This window comes from Lygodium microphyllum, chromosome 12, assembly GCF_053477565.2.
Source record: "Lygodium microphyllum isolate KBCC chromosome 12, Lygodium_microphyllum_v1.1.10, whole genome shotgun sequence".
Classification (NCBI taxonomy): domain Eukaryota; kingdom Viridiplantae; phylum Streptophyta; class Polypodiopsida; order Schizaeales; family Lygodiaceae; genus Lygodium; species Lygodium microphyllum.
Window position 1 is genome coordinate 48,240,260 of NC_141146.1, and position 21,090 is coordinate 48,261,349.

The 21,090-nt window shown below is 40.3% G+C and overlaps 1 protein-coding gene across 3 annotated transcripts in view; it reads left to right on the forward strand.

Annotated features, from left to right (window-relative positions):
* LOC148027732 (P-loop containing nucleoside triphosphate hydrolases superfamily protein) overlaps positions 1 to 20,863 on the forward strand; it is a 38,253-nt gene extending 17,390 nt beyond the window's left edge. Inside the window, exons 6-18 of one of the 3 annotated variants that reach the window (XR_015692638.1) lie at positions 9,736 to 9,946; positions 10,074 to 10,338; positions 14,398 to 14,717; positions 16,979 to 17,213; positions 17,318 to 17,511; positions 17,598 to 17,950; positions 18,112 to 18,211; positions 18,303 to 18,761; positions 18,857 to 19,066; positions 19,177 to 19,416; positions 19,536 to 19,739; positions 19,833 to 20,525; positions 20,591 to 20,863. Coding sequence is in view for 2 of the 3 variants with exons in the window: in XM_087689427.1 (XP_087545553.1) it covers positions 9,736 to 9,946; positions 10,074 to 10,338; positions 14,398 to 14,717; positions 16,979 to 17,213; positions 17,318 to 17,511; positions 17,598 to 17,950; positions 18,112 to 18,211; positions 18,303 to 18,761; positions 18,857 to 19,066; positions 19,177 to 19,416; positions 19,536 to 19,739; positions 19,833 to 19,979 (2,938 nt within the window). In the remaining variant the exon portion in view is untranslated. Of the gene's footprint in view, positions 1 to 9,735; positions 9,947 to 10,073; positions 10,339 to 14,397; positions 14,718 to 16,978; positions 17,214 to 17,317; positions 17,512 to 17,597; positions 17,951 to 18,111; positions 18,212 to 18,302; positions 18,762 to 18,856; positions 19,067 to 19,176; positions 19,417 to 19,535; positions 19,740 to 19,832 lie in introns of all 3 variants that reach the window. The other 2 variants (XM_087689427.1, XM_087689428.1) reach the window with 2 other exon arrangements.
* Positions 20,864 to 21,090: the final 227 nt, after the last annotated feature.

Genomic DNA, 21,090 nt, shown 5'->3' on the forward strand with positions numbered 1-21,090 from the left:
TACGAATCAAAAGATACATTTCAGCTGATTTTCTCTCTTTCTACAACATTCTCTCATCTCCTCTAGTCTATGCTCAAGTATTCTCAGCAATTCTCAGCTATGGGTAGCAGAGTACAGCCAAATTTGGTGGATAGCAGAGAGTTTATTGCTCTAAAACCTAAATTACAGCAGTAATTAGGGTTTATCAGCCACCTTGGGACCTGTGCCATCAGTCAAAGGCATTGTACACTGAAATCAGCATCGGAAATTCGTGGAATTGTGAGGATTTTAGATGCCAGTCCATCTATTGTGAATTTGGGGCAACATTTGACCAGCTGGGGTTCCATTAGAGCAAGTCCTGGGTGAAAATCAAGGGGCAATTTGCCCGAATGCTTTGTTGATTATTGGAACAGCAAGGGGCTTTTGAATCAGCCAAGGAGATTGTGAAATCTCAGCTTGTAATTTATCCATCAGCAATTGAAATTAAAGAAATACCGAAAGGGGCACCAGTTTTGGGGCCAACAAGGAGTCCATTGTCCAAGTTTATGAAGGTAAAGTGAGCATTTCGGTTTATGTTCATTTGCTAATTGCTGTAATTAAGTGCTTAATCAAGTTAAACCACCCTATCCGAGAAGGAAGGTTGGTTTCAGAGAGTATGAAGACATCAAACTTTTTATACCACTGTCTAGGAGCTTGTTTAAAACCATACAAGCTTCTCTTAAGCTTACATACCAAATACTCCTTTCTTGGTATAACAAAGCCTTTTGGCTGCTTCATGTACAACTTTTCTTTCAAATCACCATGTAGGAATGCAGTTCTAACATCCATTTGATCAACTTCAAGATCCATAGATGCTACGAAAGCAAACAATATCTAAAGAGTGGTCATTTTGACAACAGGTGAAAAGACTTCCGTAAAGTCAATCCCCTCTTTTTGTGTATAGCCCTTAGCCACAATCTTGGTTTTGTATTTGGGTTTGCCATCCACACACTTGAATTTTATAGACCCATTTGTTAGGAATAGCTTTCCTATCTTTGGGTAATGGAACCAAATCCCAAGTATCATTTTGATACAATGACTTCATTTCTTCTTGCATAGCTATAGCTCCCACTTTTTCTTTAACTCACATGATAATGCCTCTTTTTATGTAAGAGACTCACCTTTGTCTGTGAGCAAAGTGTAGTCCAAAGAGGGATCAAACCTTTGAATAGGTCTCTTGACATGAGTAGATTTTCTTACCCAATGATTATCAGGTAGTGGATCCACATCCAAAGGAATGTCAATGAGCTCATTATTTGGCTGCTGAACTGCATGTTCAGGTTGTTGTAATACATTTTCAGGTTGCTGTAATTCATTTTCAGCATGCTGATTTTGTTGCCCAAGCTGGTTTTTAGCATCCCTTTGCTGCCCATTTTCATCTAGCTCAATGATGATACGCTGATTATCATAACCAGCATAAAATGGGGCTGAATTTTCAGTGGCTTATGGTTCAAATGGCTGATCATGCTGAAATTTCACTTTCTTGTTGTCCAAGTCATTAGATGTGACATTTTTCAGCAGCTTTAACTCATTAAATACCACATCTCGATTGTGTAGCACCTTTTTCATGCTTGGAACCCAAACTCTATAGCCCATTTCATCTTCATCTCCATAACCCATGAAGATGTTTCTATGGGATTTCATGTGAAGTTTGGTTTTGCTATTAACAGGTATATGTACATAGCATTCGCAGCCAAAGACCCTTAAATGGTCATATGAAGCAGGTTTGCCCGACCAAACCTCTTTAGGGATGCCACTTTCAAGTGCACGATGTGGAGATTGGTTGCAAATATGCACCGCGGTTTTAAGTGCCTCTCCCCAAAACGATTACGGGAGATTAGTTGTGGACAACATGCATCGAATCCTCTCACATTACGTGTGATTCATTTGCTCAGCCACACCATTAGATGACGAATTATAAGGAGCTGTAAGCTTCCATTTAATCCCATTGACATCACAAAACTTATTGAATTCTTTAGATACATACTCTCCCCCCTTATCCGTTCTTATGCATTTTAATTTTAAATCATTTTGAGTATTGACAAACGCATAAAACTTTTTAAAAGCATCCAATGCCTTATCTTTTTCCTTAAGTAAGTAAACCCATAGCTTTTTAGAATGATCATCAATAAAAGACACAAAATAACAAAAACAACTATGAGTTTTTATTGGCATGGTGCATACATCAGAATGGACTAAATCCAAGACACATGCTTTCCTAGAGACTCCATGAGAGTATTTACATGTTTTCCCAAAACACAGTCATCACAAAAGTCAAGCTTTGAATTTTTTACATCGACTCTTTCAAGTGAAGAAAGTGCTTGCAAACCCTTTTGGCTCATGTGTCTAAGACGCTTGTGCCATAACTCCATGTGTGACTGCACTTCAACAACTACAACAAACTTTCCAGGAAGTGCCTTGCAGTAGAGATAATATAGAGTTTCCTTTTTACTACCTCTAGTGACTAGCATAGACCCTTTTTGTATCTTCCACATTCCACCACCAAAAGTAGTGAAGTAACTCCTGTTGTCTAGCTGCTCAACAGAAAGTAAACTCTTCTTGATGCTAGGTATATACCTAACATCATGAAAGATCAATTCTTGACGATTTTCAAGAGCAAGGTCTCTGGTGTCCATTCAATTAATATCACATGTATGGTTGTTACCTAGATAGACTTTCCCAAGATTACATCTGTATAAGAAGAAAAACACTCCTAAGATGGAGTTACATGAAATGAAGCATCGTTGTCAACAATCCACGATTGTGATAAACCATCATGAGCTGATAAAAAAGCATCTATCATATCCCTTTTAGTGATATACATGTCCTCCAGTGTCATAGCATGCGGATCTGAAGATGTAACCAGTAAATCAATATCTTTATCTTCTTCTATCTCCTCAATAACAACATTAGACACCACATTTACTTTGTCTGTTTCTTTAGGGGTAGAGTTGCCATCCTTTTCATTCTTTTTGCCTTCTGTATCAGCTTGCTTCTTGCGTTCTTGTTCCATTTTATAGTACCTATAGTCGGGCCTTTTATGTCCTTGGCGTCTACACCGATAGCAAGTGATATCTTGCTGTTTTTCCTTGCTTTTGTTGCGATTTTTGTTCGTATTTGCAGCATTTGACCTTTTTTCAATTCTTCCTCTTATATGTAGGTTGATTCATCGTTTTCCTCACTTGCCTTGTGTCTAATCTCTTCATTGAGAATAGAACCATGCATACCATCAAATTTCAAGTTGGGGTGGTTACTCAATGACACAACCAATGCTTCCCATGAATCGAGCAAAGTCATGAGCAAGAAGATAGCCCTCAATTTAGGATCAAAAGTTGGAAAGCTTGCATCCTGTAACTAACTAAAAATACCAGTGAAAGCATTCAAATGCTCTGAGACAGGATTAGACTCATCAAGCTTTAAGTTTACCAACTTTGGCATGAGATGTATGTAGATGCACTGCTAGCCATCTTTAGAAATAATAGATTGCAATAAAATGCTGAATACTTTCAGCCAATAGCAAGGTTGCTGAATGTAACAACAAGTACACACACTTGTACTTCCAAAGGTGTCCAAGAAGCAAATATTTTTGCTTCAATTTCAGTCCCAAGAATTGATTACAACATGCATATGAAGCAAATCTGATACATTTGCATAAATAACAGCTCCCACTTCAGTAATACATCACCATAAAACCCAAATGCAATAACCCAAGTGTTATATGTATCACTGTTTCGTTGCATAATGAGCATTCAGCAATACATGTACCAAGAGAAGCTGCCCTTTTACAACATTTGAAACATCCGAAGTTCAAATTTCTCTCACTCAACAGTGAATCTTTTGTAATTTCACAGTCAAAGCTCAAATCAGCTCAAATGCATCATCAATGCAAAAAGCCCCAACATTTTTGCAATGAGTTTGTCCCAATTGCATCAATACATCCTCTGAGCATCAAATATGGGTAAATGTTGCAGAATTTTCATGAATTTTGCAAAATCCCCAAATTTCAGAGTCCAATTGTGCACAAATTTCAATGAAATTGACTCAATTGAGCAAAATTTTACTTTTACATGAAAAGCCCTAAGATTTTCGAGGCACGTGCATCCAATGTTTGCAATTTTTGGGTCAACAATCACTATTATGTGTGTCTGGCACCAAATCTAGGAAAAGCCCTAAATTTTCAGGTGTAATTCGCAAAGATTTGTGTTCTGTGCTTGCGCACGTGAACCGTGTTTAAATAAGGGGCTTGCTTTTGAAATAAATTAAAGATGTCAAAAAATTGACGAAACGGTCCCAACCGTTGACCTGTTGTGTCACGTTGCTCGTCGCCTGTAGGAGACGTTGCCAATTCTGTGCACGTGTCGACCTAATATCGCCAGCCAGCCATGATCGTTGCAGACACTGTTGCAGGTGCCGACTGTTACGTTCGACAGCTCATGCCTGCTAAAAAAACTTGTCGCACTGGTCATGATGGTCATGACTGCAATGATTGCAATCACTGCCTGTTGGTCATGATTGCCTGCATCGGTTCTCGTGCTCGAATACTACTTTGAAGAGTGCGAGAGGAAGCGATCAGAATATATGCTTAGATTGAGGTGTATGTAGCAATAGAGAGAGGGCAGTGTGAGTGAGAGTGAGGAGTTAAGAGATAGGTGTATACCAATGTGGTACACAAAGAATAAAAGAATGTATTTATACTTAGGGTACTGTACAGCTACACTCACAAGGGTGTGTTCACATGTGTAAAGTAATATACATGCGGGAGAGCGTAAGGGCCTTTATACCCAACACTTCAATGTACATCCCTAATCGATGTTTGACTGTGGCAGTTCTTAAAAAGACTCTATACGAGGCATTTTTTGGTTCTCAGTTTGTTGTTTCTTACTTTAGAGTCTTTGGTAGTCATGCTTATATGCACACCCTTGATGACAATATAGAAAAGCTCACCCCTTGAGCAAATCCCTTGATCTTTGTGGGCCATTCTTTTGAAGCGAAAGCCTACCGTTTATTCGATATTCAAACAAACAAGATGATCGTTAGGAGGGAGGCTGCCTTTGATGAGAGGGACATCGTGTAGTCTTTTGCATGGGACTCTCCTTCCTCACCTTTGCTCCAATCATGTGAGATCGTGCCTTTTGAGAGAAGTCTACTACTTGCTCTTGACCTTCTTGCAGACACCTCAGCTTGAGACTCGTTACCTCGTTGGTATTAGTGGACCATGTGGGATTTGGAGATCCTTCCATCGGATTCCACTCCAAAGGGCCCTAGAAGGTTTGCTTGGCTCGTCCCTTAGGCTCCATATGCATTGCTGTTTATAGTTGATTACATTGCACATTTTAAGATGGACAGTTGGTAGGAGGCTCTCCAGGACTCTTTGTGGTGTGAGGCCACGGAAAAGGAATTGGATAGTATCGATTGAAATGGAACTTGGACTTTGGTGGATCGTCCTCGTCACAAGCTCGTTAACATCGAGATGAAGTGGATTTTTAAGACTAAGCTAAAGACTAATGGTACTTTAGACAAATATAAGGCTTGCCTTATAGTGCAAGGTTTCACTTAAAAGCATGGCATTGATTATGAAGGAACCTTCGCATCTATCACTAGATTGATATCAGTTCATTTATTGGTTGTGCTCGCCACTCACTATGGTTGGTCAATCTATCAGATGAACGTCAAAAGTGCCTTTTTGAATGGTATTTTGGAGGAGGAAGTCTATGTGGACTAGTCTTTTGGCTTTTCTTCCGTTGACCAAAATGACAAGGTATTTTCGAGGAAAGTTCTTTATGGGTTGAAGCAAGTGCCGAGGTCTTGGTACCACAAGATAGACAAGTTCTTATGATCTTATGGATACCATTCTACCCCTTATGATCCAAATCTCTACGTGTGTATCACAAGCATAGGGGTCAGCTATATCTTGTTTTATGTTGATGACATACTTTTCATTGGCTAAGGTTCTATTGCTATACTAGAAATCAAGGCAAAGCTTTGTGCTACATTCAAGATGATCGACTTAGGTTTATTGTTTTGTTTTTTAGGAATGGAGATTATTTGATCCGAGGAAAATATCTTTACGTCACAAGAGAAGTATGCCCTACAACTGGTGGAATAGTGTTGCACCGATCAAACACAGTGAATGACCATGTCTCTTTATTCCACTATCCATCTATATAAGGATACCTCGAGTCAGTCTTTTGATGCTCACACCTATCGCTCTATTGTAGGGAGGCTACTTGGTTGATATATACTAGGCCAGATCTTGCATACTCAATTAGTTTGCTTACTTAGTATTTTCATGCATTTAGGATGTCTCATTGGATTGCTTGTCTTCATATATAAAGACATTTAAGGTATACTTTTAATTATGGACTCATTGATGATCATGGTTAATGCTTGCAGAGGTACATTGATTTTGATTGGATAGGAGATCTTGACATCGAGGGTTCCCATGGTGACTATCTCTATACCTTGGACATATCACCTGTCTCTTAGGCTAGTTGTAAGCAAGAGATAGTGATCGATTCCATGACCGAGGTAGAGTATCAGACTCCTTTCAATGGTACCATTGAGGCCATCTATATGAGGAACTAATTGATTGTGCTTCAGTTTCGTTGTGAGGTGTCTATAATTGTCTACAGTGATAACTAGAGTGTCATTGCCCTTGTGGCCAATGTGATCATCACACATCGGGCATGGCACATGGCGATTCACTTCCACTTCACAAGAGAGCAGGTTGAGCTAGGCACTATTCGCCCAGAGTTTATGCCTTCTAGTGACAATTTTGTAGATATTCTGACCAAGGTATTCAATAGGCCGGTTCTACAGTACATTCTATCTTGGATCCGCTTGGGTACATCCTTCTCTACTTTTTCAAATTGACAGGGAGAGGATGCATTCCTCTTACTTCTCTTTCTAGTGTGAGAGGGAGTGATTTCCTTCTCTTGATAGTTACAGTGGTGATGTTTATAATTTTTTACTCTCAGACATTTATTTACTTTGTATTGTACATTATGAACATTTGTAATTTCATTCGCAATGTTAGGATGGCATGATTGTAAAAGGGTACTTGGGCAAGTGAACAATTCTCTTGCGAGGACATTGTCTAAGCGGGACCATTACATCACTTTGCAGGAGTATGAAAACTTACATGTCCCTTTGCATTATCTGATGCATTGACATTTTATTTATGTAAACATGCATCTGTGCTTATTTATTCCTTTTCATTTACCCTTGGAGTGGTTGACTCTAGATCCGCCATACTTGTGGCATTGTATATGATAGTCTTCAAAGGCAGTTTTTTTTCCAATGCTTGCATATTGGCTTTGCTTGTTTTGCTTGCTCACACGTCATATTGCTTCTCTCTTTATATATTCTCCATATGATTGGCACACACCTTGAGGTAATCTCTAGGCACTTATCCTAGTAGTGCGTGGGATTGTTTTGCTTGTTTTTTGAAGGTAGTGAAGCTATCCATCCTTATTTCCTGTATTTTGGGGCACATTGACTCAATGGGATAAATGTTGATTTAAAACTGCAAGTGTCACACTTAATGCTAAGTCTTGTGACAAACCAAAACAAAGCCCTTTAAAAAAAAGTCCACCATTGTTTTTATTTATCTTTACAAGACTTGATAGGTCCTTGGGCAGTCAACGAGCATCCTTGGTCTAATGCTTTGGCCTCTCTGGGGTGATCACTTGGGCTCCCTTGGTAAGATAACCATCAGCTCTATAGTCTTGGTAGGTCACTAGGTAGCTCATGCACACCCTTTGCTTGATGCCTTGGTTGCTTTGGGATGGGACATCTTGGGGTAAAATAAAATAAACAAAAGGGCTTATTTTTCATGTCTCAGTTTTGGGCCTGAGAGGGGTGCTAGACTAAAAATGCATTAGTTTGACTTAAACAGTTTCAAAACTTGCTTTATGGAAAAACCTGATTATTTTAAAATGAAACGCGATTTTGGAGAGTAATTGTGTCTCATATGCCAAACCCTAATTTGGATGTTCCATACTTTCTATAAATAGGTATGCAACCCACTACTCTTCCTCAATCTTGTTTTTGCAAGTTTTGGGAGTTGTATCTTTGCTGCTCACACCTTGTTCGCGGAGAACATGGCCGTTAGATCTTCCCCTTACTGTATGCTACAATTTGGCGCCTGATTCTAGTCTATGTCTTTCACCTGTTGGCTGTAATCTGTACCTTGGAGCTATCTCTTGGTACCTTGAGTTGTTGCCATCACTCTGGAGTTGTCGCCACTTGTTGGATCTATGTTTGGCATTGTCGCCACCTGTTGGAGTTGTTGCTATCACTTTCTAGTTGTCATCTAGTCATTGGGCATTTGTGTTTGGTGTTTTCTTTCTCTTCTACTTATCACTTGGCTCTTGGTGGCTGTGTTTACAGTCATCTATTGTCGCCCAAATTTTCTCTCCGTAGGTACCTACGTTTTTAGTCTTTCTCTCTCCTCACTATTTGTTTGCATCAAATCTAGCCACTTTGGTCGTGTTTGACATACAAAGGCTGCCTTGCTGCGTTTCGGGATCCGTTTCGGAGTATGACACACTCTCCAACTCATAACGTTTACCTTGATCCTAGAGATGCGAGAGTTCGAGGTTACTGCATAGTGTATTATTTCTTTGAGTTACCTTAACCCTAACTTTGTTCTATGTTATCAGTTTGTACTTTGTCATACGATTGGTTTTGTGTTTTCTATGTTTAGAGCATTTCTTCACCTATAGCCATCTCATTCACCAAATGGACCATGAGATATAGTTGGTCCTCAAGAATGGTTTGTGGGAAAGTCTTCCTCACCAAACAAATAGCCTCAATCATCATTACTTGAGCATATTGAAGTGACATGGGATTGATTTCCTTAGGGAGGAGATACATACAAAGAAATAAAAATAGGCATTATGTTAGCATGAGTTATTGTGTAGATCTCATAGGATATCACAAGCTTCTCCATCTTATAAATACTCTCATACATTGTGTGAAGCACAATGCAAGATGGTGGTAGGAAGTATAAATTGCTGAGCTCACATACACAGGTTTAGTTTGTTATAGGAAATAAAAGTTTAAAAACGTGTAGTTGTAAGCTATGATTTACCCAACATTCTTGAGCCCACCAAATAGGACCCATGGTTCTAGGAATCAACCTGATCTACAAAATAGCACTACAGCAAATTAACTGCAAGCTTCACCTGCCTCCTATATCACCTGACTCATGCACAAAGCAAGAAGCAACTTTGTCTAATAAAATGGATGACAAGTAGTTTCCATATGAATGGTGTTACTCTTTCCTCAACAAAGTAGGGGACTTGGTTTTCCTGACTACTTGATGGACTAAGATGACGTGTGTGCAGAGCCAGATAGAGAAGGTCAAACACTCCAGATGCAAATATTGTTTCCTTCCTTTCTAGTTATTTAATTGTAGGATTGGGCAGGTGTCATTGTAGTTCTTATGTTAAGGTGAGTCTTCCCAGTGGACTCTCTTGAGAGAAATTTGGCTTTGAAACAAAGAGCAAGGAGGGAGAGAGGAGCAGTAATTAAGAAACCCATTTGTAATATGTCATCTTTTCACATAGCAAATACTTTTTGTCCTTGTTCTGAATATTTCACAACAAAGTTTGTTTACTGTGTTAGGTTGATCTCTGTGTACTGAGGTTGTTTTCTAAGATTCTGTTTAGTATGACTTTTGTGTTGACAATGATGATGGCCTCATTTTGACAGGTATCCTAAGCGTGAAATCCATAATCTAGCACGGTTTATCTCAGTTGCTAAGTTCAGGCCTTTGTCATGGCGCTCTTCTCATCCTTATGTCCTTGCTGATCGTTTCGAAGATATTACTCCACCAGATAAAGTTCATAGTGATCCCAAGTGTGATCGTAACGTGATCATTTATGGCTACTTGAGAGGCTGCAACATGAAAAAAGGCATTCAGGTTTCTACCATATTGTGTATCAGAAGTTTCTAGTGAATTACAGCCAAATGTTTTGTGTTTAATGCAAGGTCCTATGAGTTGTTAGTTGATTTGATCGCATCTTGGACTTGTTTTTTCTACTGTACAGGTGCATATTGCTGGTGTTGGTGACCACAGACTTCAGAATGTCACCCCTCTTCCAGACCCATGTCCACTTCCATCAGCTGCTAAGAAACGTGGACTTCGAGAGAAGGAAAAATTAATCTATGCACCAATGTCGGATGTTGGGGAATTGCTTTATGATAAGGATGCTATCTATATTAACATAAGTGACCATCAAGTGCAGTTTTCGAAGTCAGAAAAGGAGCAGGATGGAAAAAGTGAGGCGGATGAAGGGACAGGTGAAAATGGAAGTAGGTTATCGCATTTTCTCACAATTGATGCAGACTTGAATAGAAAAGATAACAGGGTGATAAAAAGGTTGACATAATAGGGTGGGACAGTGTGTGGCTAAATAGCAAAACTTGCAAACAGTAGATTACTATTTGTGGTGGTAGTGACAAACTGTAAGCTGCACATGATGGAAACAGAGATACAGTGGAGTGGACAGCAGGAAAGAACAAGAATGAACACGATGATGAAGAAAGTAAAATGATCCCAGTCTGAAGGCCTCAGATTGCAGACGTGAAACTGTGAACTGGAGTGTACAGAGGTGGGCTGACTGTAAAGAGGCTGTGGCCTAGAAACTGGTTGATTAACCATTTGGCCAGTATGACAAAAATTGACCAAAGAATCGCCCTCGATATGGAGCCAGATGTGACAACTCGACACCCCTCTCTGACCATATATCAGGGAATAATAGTACAAATGGGTTGCGGGGCAGGGGTAAAGAGAACAGCCCCCTCTCAGACCAAGAGAAGAAATTTATGGTGGTCCAAACTCCAACTCTGCACATGAGATCTTCAAGGTTGCTGAGAGATAATGCCTTGGCAAAGATGTTCGCTATGTTGTCCTGTGCAGGGATGTATTCTGCATACATTGTGCTATATAGGGAGGCATTCCAATTCGAGGTAGTGATCCGTGTACATTGTGCTGTATAGGGATGTATTTGAATTTGGGCATCACTACCTCAATCTGCTTCTGAACAAGGTGGTATGAACCCCAATGTGCTAGGTCCTCATATGGAAGACCTTGTTCTGGGCTCAATTCAATGGAACTCTGATTATCAGAGTAGATGAAAGTGGACTGTTCCTTTGCATGCCCCAACTCCTGAAGAAGTTGAGGAAGGTACAAAAGGTCCAATGTCATGTTGGAACAAGTCCAATACTCTGCCTTTGCTGAAGATCCTGCTATCCGTCAGGTCAATGAACGAGTCTTGAGCCAAAGTGACACAATATCCTCCATGTGAGTGCTTGGTGTCAGGTACCAAAGGGCCAAGTGAGGAGAGATGGAGAACTGGTTCAAGATGTTGACTAAAATGAAACTATTTGGTTTGGTGTTGGCTAATTAAAGGAGGGACTCAATCAACTGCCCATATTCAGTTCTATCAACTAGCTTCTACCATTGTCAAGCATAAGCTTGGTATTTGGATCCATGGGATTAGAGAGAGAGATGTACTCAGTCATTGGATGGGTAGAAAGGAGACCCATAAAAATAATTCTTATAGGAGATAAAAGCCCCCATGTCATCTTGTGTGATCCCTATGCTAAGGAAATAGTAAAGCCGAGTCACTCAATCTTTTACCTTGGCAGCATGGAAAATTGTGAAAGGAAAAAAGTGAGTCAGCTGAAAACAAGTAGAGGTTCATGTCTGACTGACTGTGGATGAATTCTTGTGAGACAGAAAGGAGTCAATTCTCTTGTACCATGCTTGATAGGCTTGCTTCAGGCAACAGGAAGCCTTCCACAAGTAGTATACAAACTGCTTATTTCAGGAATGATGAATTCCTCATGCTGCTCCATGTTTGCCTCATCCTGAATCTCCCCATTCAAGAAGGGACTTGTCATATCCATCTAGTATGGGAGCCCACGATGCAAGAGCTAAGGCCAATCTGATGGTGGCCATTGGAGTCTTTGCATGGCCGATATCATTTTGTTTAGTTATCTGCATATGGGCTATGAGCCTTGTTAGCTACATCCCATCTATAGAGCTGGGCAGCTACATACTAGCTATCCCACTGGCTTATTATATGCTAGCTATCTAGCTAGATAGTTGCATATTGAAGACATTGGTACACAGAAGAACCTAAAGCAAAGATGGTAGAACTTGTTGGATTAGTTTCAAATCTTCTCGGTGAGCAATGCACAAGAGAAGCAACAGAGTTGTGAAGGGATTAGTGTGAGATTCAGAATCAAACAACTTTGATTTTCCTTGATCCAAGGGCCAAAGTTTAGTTTTCATCTCTCTTGAATTGGTTGCTAGGTTGCGAATTCGTTGAGAAGAATGGGACCCATGCATGAAGCCAGTATCTTGTCCAGGGTTTGAAGAGACCATTTACATATAGGAGTACTTCATTATGAGTTCCATAGAGTTAGGGGTGTATGTGATGCAAATTATAGGAAGATAGCTTTATTCATATGAAAAAGTAATATGTATTGGCTGTAAAATTTAAGGGGAATCCATTTTAGTTGTATTGGCTTTGGCCATTTCTACAGCAATGGAAAGTTATATTTTTGGGCATTTGACTTTTGTCAAAGATCAAAAAGATGAAATGGTCAAATTCTAAGTTTGACAAGAGAATAGTGGATTCTCTAAGGAAATATGCTATTTTCTTTCGAGTTTTTGTCAAAAGAGCTTCCACTTGAGAGGCTTGAAGATCATGCTAGTTGTCTGGTACCTGGCTGGTAGTGTTACTTTGAAATTCTGAATAAACACCCATATTGTGGTCTCAAAGGTGATAGCATAGCATTTGAAACTTGCACAATTGCTATGTCAGTGTTTATGGCTAGTGCTAAAAGTGTTCAAGGGTTAATACCTTCAGAGATGTAATCAAAATGTAGTGTCTAGGATCAACTTCCTATATACTAGGTATTCCCAAGTTTTACTTTTGTGTATTGCTTACAGGCAACAGGCCATGTTGCCTATATCCTGTCAAGGGATTGGATGAGAGGTTATTCAGTCCCCTTTGTGCCTAATGCTTAGCCAAATCTTCAAGGTAGTTTCTGATGATCAACTGGCCCATGTCCATCAACTTTCTAAGCAAATGAATTCTCAAGAGTGCTCAAATCAGCCATGGAGGTAAATGAGGAGCATGAAGAGACATCCTGTGGTTAAATGAAAGTGTTTGTGACATTGGGTGACCTAGGGTGTTCATGGCTGATCGCGATAGAGTAGTGTTCGAGGACGAATACTGTGGGCATCAAAGAGCTGTTAAGGATAGAATAGTGAGGAAATATTTTGGAATCGAAGTGAAAATGTGCTGGTTATGCTTGAGCTCTTGGACCCCTACGTGTATTAGTCTCTATCTAACTGCTACGATGAAGATTTGAGGATGTCTTTCACCAGTTTGGGTGCTCTTATCCTCTGTTTGGTTGTGCATATTAGGGCCGTGTGTCTTAAGAGCCAATTCTCAATGTAGGATTATAGGATTCCAAATTTTTCGTTTCGTCTCTATAGTATGTTACATGGATTTCTCTCTTTTTGACCATGGAGGCTTTACCCGAAGACTTGTATTACTCTTAGAGGCAATACATAAGGAGTTGTAGGTGGTGTGTATCAAAGTGATGGTGCTATGGCACAAACTCACTTCTCTTTTAAAACCAAATGGATTCTTCAAAACTGACAGTTTCCCAGCCTTGAGGGGAGGTCACCTATTTCAAACGGAGGGGGGAGTTCCACCCCTCCTAGTGTGCATGAAGAAATAGAGCATGAGCTCTCACTGACACGTCATGTGTTTCACCCTCTTTTGCCCTTACACCCTCTTCTGTGTTACCACCACAATCACCTAGGAGTCTTAGCCATGAGTCTTTCAATTAGTGCTATTATGGGGAGCACCTTGTAAATTTTGTGGGACTCCGGATCTGTCTTACTGAGGAGGAACAAGTGGCAATGGCAAAGAAAGCCACCATTCCAAAGCTCAATGGCACACCTGTCTATATGTGGATCGAGGAGGTGGATGGTGCTCTTGCTCCTGTATGGCTGATGCAGGACTTCAAGATTCTTCATGTGCAGAAGAATCTGACTGATAGAGGTTCCGTTCAATCAGTAGTACATCACATCTGGTTATTAATATGTAACATTAGTATTCCTTTTTTCTCGTGCAGTTCTTTTTTTGTTTTTGTTTTTGTTTTGTTTTGGGTTGTGTGGAGATCTGGTTGTGTTTCAGTCTTTCAAGCTGTACCTAATAAGATTTTCTGGTCATTAATCAGTATCAATTGTATACTTCTCCTACATGTGCACTTTATGCCTTTTTTATTTTTTTCCCCGGACCTTAAGTGTTTTAGTGTTAACAAATTTTTCTTGGCTTTTTGCAGAGCGGGAAACTACTGATGTTGGAGAGATTTTGGTGAAAACTCTTCAAAAGACAAAGTATTCGATAGATGAAAAATTGAATCAAAGCTTTATCCAGTTTTTTAAACGGGCTGCCCCAACTAAAGCAGAGTCCAGTGGACAGGCTCCTGGTGAAAGTGCTGGATTGAGTTCTAGTGATGAAGAATCCAACAGTGATGAAGAGTCTAATAGTGAAGGAGAAAATCCTCTTGATAATATATCCACAGGAGTCGTAGAAGCAAAGGACTTTTGCAATGGTAGAATTAGGCGAAAAGCAGTTTTTCCAGAGGAACCTGAAAGCAAGGTAGAGCATCTGCTGGTTACACAGTGTGAAATATATTTCACATTGAAAAGGAAATTATTAATTTGATGAGAGGTGTTGCATCTCAGGCTAAAATTATTTTGGCATATGAAGGATGAATGGTCCAATATCTCCAATTGTTTGTTTGGGACACTGTTGAAAGTTTTGGATTTAATCCCAAAAACAGTGGGCTTGGTTACATTTTATGAGCCCCATCTGGATCATTTGAAATTGTTTGATGCGTGCTTTACTTCTTGAATAATGTTGACCTGCTGCATTATGTTTTATAGCTGAACAGTGCAGCACCATTGAAAGAAGGTTCAAGGTCTGGGCTGATTACCGGAGCCAGGGAATGATTTTATGGGGCCTTTACCTGGCTCATGCCTATTGGGTTGTTTTCTCCACAACATAGGGCAAATAAACTGCATGAGTTCTGAAGGGCTTTCTTTCACCAAGGTAATAGTGTCCAATACAATTCAGTTGTGCTGGAGATCCAGTCCAAGAAAGCCTATAGTGACACATCAATGGCTATTGGATAAGCTAAATGCCAAGGCACGGTTCCTCACTGAACAGCCAACCAATCTATTCAAAGCTTTCTAAATTTGCCTCTATGCAGTGTATGTGAGAGGATTTTTGCATAGCAAACACCAAACCACTCCCAGGCTGCAATAGTCATATTCACTATGCAATCGTCATACTCACTATCCTTTCATTCGATGTAGAAGCATGGAAGAATCCTCCCAAGCCACCCATCTTGCTTTGGTTGCGTCAATCTCAAGGGTGTGGGATGATGTGGCAGTTGTAACAGCCAATGAGGCTTGTTTCTTGTTCTCCTCAGCAGCCTTGTGGGGTGTGCTTGTGACACTCAAAGATCTCATGCCCTGGCTTGTGCCAACAGTTGCATCTCTTCTTTTCTCCTTGTCCTCTCCTTTGTTTGAAGAAGGGAATGATGAGTTATCCGTGCCCTTTGATTACTTTATGAAGAACCTAATGACTTGCCTTTGCATCCATGAGAGGAGGCAAAGGCCTGACCATTTGAGATATTAGCAGAGTGGTTGAGATGACCCTACTCCTCTCGCAATAGAAGTGCAGTCAACTCATCAAGAGAGTGCTGATACCCATTGCCTTGAGAAACCACTCGCAAGGTGGTAGCAAACGTTTGATAGGACTATGATAGTCGAGACAATATATCTTTGATATCTCCTTGTAATTGCCAATCTATAATCCTTCATGCATCCTCTCAGAATCTAATTGCTTCCTCAAATAGGCAACACATGCCTCATTTATGACTTGATATAGGGATGCGACCTTATTCCAAGCACTTTTGCAGTTCGATACGAGTGGATATGCAGAATAACAAGTCTCTTAATTGAAAGAGCGTGTTAGGTTAGGGTCTAGCAGCATGCGCGTGCATGCGCACACACATACATGTGCGCTTGTGCGCACAGTGAACAAATGAATTGCAAGAGAGGAGAGTGCTGGAATGTTACATCCACTGAGTATCACACATATCTCAATGCGCATGATCGGTAGTAGGAGCAATAGCAACGGTAACTCTTGATGAAGAGGTGGAAGTGGCAATAGACTTGAAGTAGAAGCATTAGCACCTACGGGTGCATTATGGCTTGCTGGCCGTACCTCTATGGGTGCATTAGAGCCTACTGACTGTACCTCCGAAAACCAATACAAATCCACAAATCCTTTCGGAATCCATACATGCTTCATCATTCACGACCAAGTGGAATAGTTAGTGCATCCAACTTGTCATCAGCAACAAAAAGCATCCCAAAGAACTCTTTTTGATTATGTGCCATCTTTGCTCACACTAAATACACAATGCAGCTGTAGTTTGGTTGAAAATCGACAAGGGAGCTGTTGTCTCAACACCTTTGTGTGAATAAAATAGCTAAAATACAAAATGAGGTGAGAAAGACCTTACAATGGATGCAAATGTCGATGTAGATGCAGTTGGGCCGTATTACATGCTGAGTTTCATTTTTGATGTAGTTTTTTTGGTTCTCTTTTAGCTGTGTATATGTCTTTTGCATGCTGGCCAGACAGCCTGTTGAACATCTAATTACACACCCACCCACCCACCCACCCACCCACCCCATAGAGTTAGTATAGGAATATAGAAAGGGAGATTTGAACCTGGGTCAGTAGGTTAATAAAATAAGGGGGGACTCGCCACCAGAGTAGCCACTTGATTGAGAGAGAGAGAGAGAGAGAGGGAGAGAGAGAGAGAGAGATTGTTTTTTTGGCAGGGAGATGGAGCAGAAAGTGATGCCAATAGCATGGAGGATGAAGATAGCAGTGAGGAATATGATGAAGATGAGGCTTTGTATGGAGGTAGTGATAATGATGATGTCAGCATATATGATAGAGGAGCTAACATCAGCAAACAAATCCGGACAACAGATAAATTAAAACTTACCAAGGAAGAGCTTGAAAGAATGGCAGAGATGAGGGAAAATTCTGTTGAAGATGAGGATGCCCCAGGTGCTCTTAAAGTTTTACTTGATAAGTTCTAGCAAGTAGGAGTTAATGTGCTGTAGTAATGTGTGTTCTCACAATGGTGCTATTTTTTTGTACTCTTATATTAGGTCTGGGGAATGCTACTAAGTGGAAGGAAGATTTATTGTCCCGTGCCATGTCTAAGCAAAGTATTACTTTGATGCAACTGGTTTATGGTCAGATGGAGGGATCTTCAACCAGAGAAGCAATCTTGCATAGGAATGACAACTCTGATAGCAGTGATGATGATGAACTCTTTAAAGTCAAAAAGAAGAACTCTGAGGTATGTGTGTCGGATCTGTTTCAGGAAGAGCCATCCTACTCTTCAGAAGTATTAAAGTTTGAGCTAAATCAATAAGATGTCTTCAGGTTGTCAAAGATAGAAAGCTGCAATTTGTAGATAAAGATGCAGAGGACTGCGTAAGAGTGAACATCCCTGCCAATGAATTGAAGATGTGGGATGACCCAAAGACTTTGGAAAGCATAAAAAATCGTTTTGTTACGGGTGACTGGTCTAATGCTGCACGCCGCGCGGAGGGTATTGAAGAGGGTGGTGATGAAGATTCAGGTGAAGGGGATTTCGAGGATCTGGAAACTGGCGAAAAATTTGGCACTACTCAACGCAACCAAGGGAATGATTCTGATGATCATAAAGCTTCTGTCAGTGAGGAAGAAGAAAGGAGGCTTAAAAAACTTGCATTGAGAGCAAGATTTGATGCACAATATCCTTTTTTTTAGCTGCAAAGTTGTTTTCTCAATAGTAAATTAATAGCATGCAAGTTAATACTTAAAAGGTTCTCAGTTTAATTGGTGCCCAAAAGCTAAATTGATGCTTCTGGGAAAATTTGCCACCCTGTTATTTGGTACCCTTAACTTCAGGCACATATGAAGGTTCAGATGCTGCAGATGAAGATGACCAATCAACATTTAAGAAGAAGAAAAGGCAATTGCATCAAGTGGGACAGTCAGATTATTATGACAAGGTAATTTCACACTGTCACATTCTTTACCCCTTCATTGGTGGATAATTTGCTTGTGTATCCTTGACCTATGACATGAGTTTTCTTGTGGCAGCTGAAAGAGGAGATAGAACTTAGGAAACAACGAAATTTGGCTGAGCTTTCAAACATTGATGATGAAACACGTTTAAATATGGAAGGATTCAAAGTAGGCACATATTTACGACTTGAGTTGCACAATGTACCTTGTGAAATGGTGCAGTTTTTTGATCCCAGGTATCCCCTAATAGTGGGTGGGATAGGTACTCTGGAGGAAGGTGTTGGCTATGTGCAAGTGCGCTTTAAGAGACATAGATGGCACCGGAAAGTCTTGAAAAACCGTGATCCATTAGTTGTATCTGTGGGGTGGAGACGTTATCAAACTTTGCCAGTTTATGCTCTAGAGGACCGAAACAGCCGGTACAGGATGCTCAAATACACTCCTGAGCACATGCATTGTTTAGCAACTTTCTGGGGGCCACTTACACCCCCAAATGCTGGAGTTGTTGCATTTCAGAATTTGTCTAATAATCAGGTGGGTGGCAAAATTAACACTGCTCTTAAGCATACATTTAATGTTTCATTCATGCAAGCAGGTGTTGATAACTGGTTCATGTTTATCAATATCAGGAGTCTTTTAGAATTAGTGCAACGGGAGTAACATTGGAATTTAACCAGTCTGTCCAAATCATGAAAAAGCTGAAGTTGGTTGGTTATCCATACAAAGTATTCAAGAAGACAGCTTTCATCAAGGATATGTTCACTTCTTCTATTGAAGTTGCTCGGTTTGAAGGAGCGGCCGTTCGAACTGTTAGTGGGATCAGGGGTCAGATCAAGAAGGTGATATTTTCCCCTTTTGTCTGCAGATTAAAAAGCTGTATCAATACTTCCTTTTTTTCTTTGCTTATTACTTGATTGCTTGTTGTTCCTGTGAAATGCACAATTTGCAGGCCATCAAAACAGGGCAGGGCAAGGAAGGAAGCGTGAGGTGCACTTTCGAGGATAAGATCTTAATGAGTGATATTGTTTTCTTGAGAGCATGGGTATCTGTGGATGTTCCACGATTCTTCAACCCAGTGACAACACTTCTGCAGTCTCATGATTCTGTGTGGAGGGGCATGAAAACTGTAGCAGAACTCAGACGGGAAAAAGGCCTTTCTATTCCTGTAAACAAAGATTCTCTTTATAAGGTAGTATGAGAGATTTCAGATTAAGCCTCAGATTTAAATATCGTTGGAATTAAGTTGTATTAAATTACTATAAACAATCCAAATCTTTGTTGTGCTGATTAAGGGCAGTTATTTTACAGCCAATTGAGAGAGAACAGAGACGCTTCAACAAGCTGAAGATACCAAAGGCACTCCAGGCGGAACTGCCATTTGCCTCAAAACCGAAGCTGCAAAAGAAAAGGCAAAAACCAACTCTTGAAGCTCGTCGAGCTGTAGTTTTAGAACCTCATGAACGCAAGATATATACCCTTGTTCAGCAGTTGAATACCATTCGTAATGAGAAGGTAACATAACAGCTCTCATATCAAGAGGTCAAGCTGTCATCTCTTGTTGTACTTGGTCACTGCACTCAGATGTCTGACTTTTGAACTTTACAGATGAAAAAGCGTAAAGAGAGTAATGAGAAGAGAAAGAAAGCATATGATTTGAAGAAAGCGAAGGAAGAGGAAGCAAGTAAGAAAAGGCGAAGGGAGGAAATACATAACCGGTTCAGGGCAGCAGCAAAACACAGGAAAGTGGAATGATGGAAACACATAATTAGATATAGCGAGGTTGGTTTTAAATCTATCCTTTTGCTTATATGTTCGATGAAGAAAAGAGCAGGCTGGTATAAGGCAAGAAACAAGACACAGGAAAACGAGGTGACACCTCTCTTGGAAAGCAGGCTGGAACTGCCCTTCTCTTGAGTTTGGTCAGGCAGGTGGTGATGTAAATGCCTCATGGACTTCGTCCATCAATGAAGGCCTACAAATGTGAAAGGGGACAGATCCTCAAGGAGATAGCCAAGCTATCCATTGTAGTTGTTGCACCAGCTATTCGCTTTTCAGTATTTGATGCAGAAAAGCCTACACCCTCGGTTTCCTCCCAACTTTGTGTTTATTTCCTAGTTGGAGGGAAGGGCAGTGGGCACACTTTCCTAGTTGGAGCGACGTGCAGTGGGTACGTTCTTTATTGGGGGATTACACAAACCTGTACCAATAAGAAGAGAGACGACTATGCAGCCAGTGAAATAGCACTGCAAGATTCCTTGCTGGAAGATTCATTGTCTATATGTTAGGCATTGCTGCATGGTGAGTAATGAACACCGACTGTCCAAGGGTCATCATATACTTAGAAAGAAATTTATGCTGTGCAGCATACAGATGATGCTGCATAGGGTGAATGTAGCACTGATGCAAGATGCTGTGTAACAATGCAGGTTAAATGATCAATTATAGAGTAGTACAAATGGACTTGTTGGCTGAAACCAACTCTTTTTAAAACTATGGCAATGTCAATACTGGATACAGGGCTCTTCAAATGTGTTTCTGTTCAATTTTTGGCTCTCCTTGTTGCAAGGGTAAATTTGCACTCATTATTGAACTGATTCATAAACTAGAGACTGCAGGAAATTAATAATTGATAAAGATGGTTGTAAAGATGAGTTATGTGCCTTTGATCAACTTCAATGATAGTGTGCAGAGGTGTGGAAGCCTGTTTTATGTGTATGTTTACTCTCCTTGAAGGAGAACTTTGAAGAAAGAGGTGTTTTTAATATATTTTTTTGGGGGTGGGGAGGAAGGGGAGGGGATGGATATATAAGGGCTTTGTAGGTACATCATGGCGTTGCCTACAACACCACTTATATAGAGACTA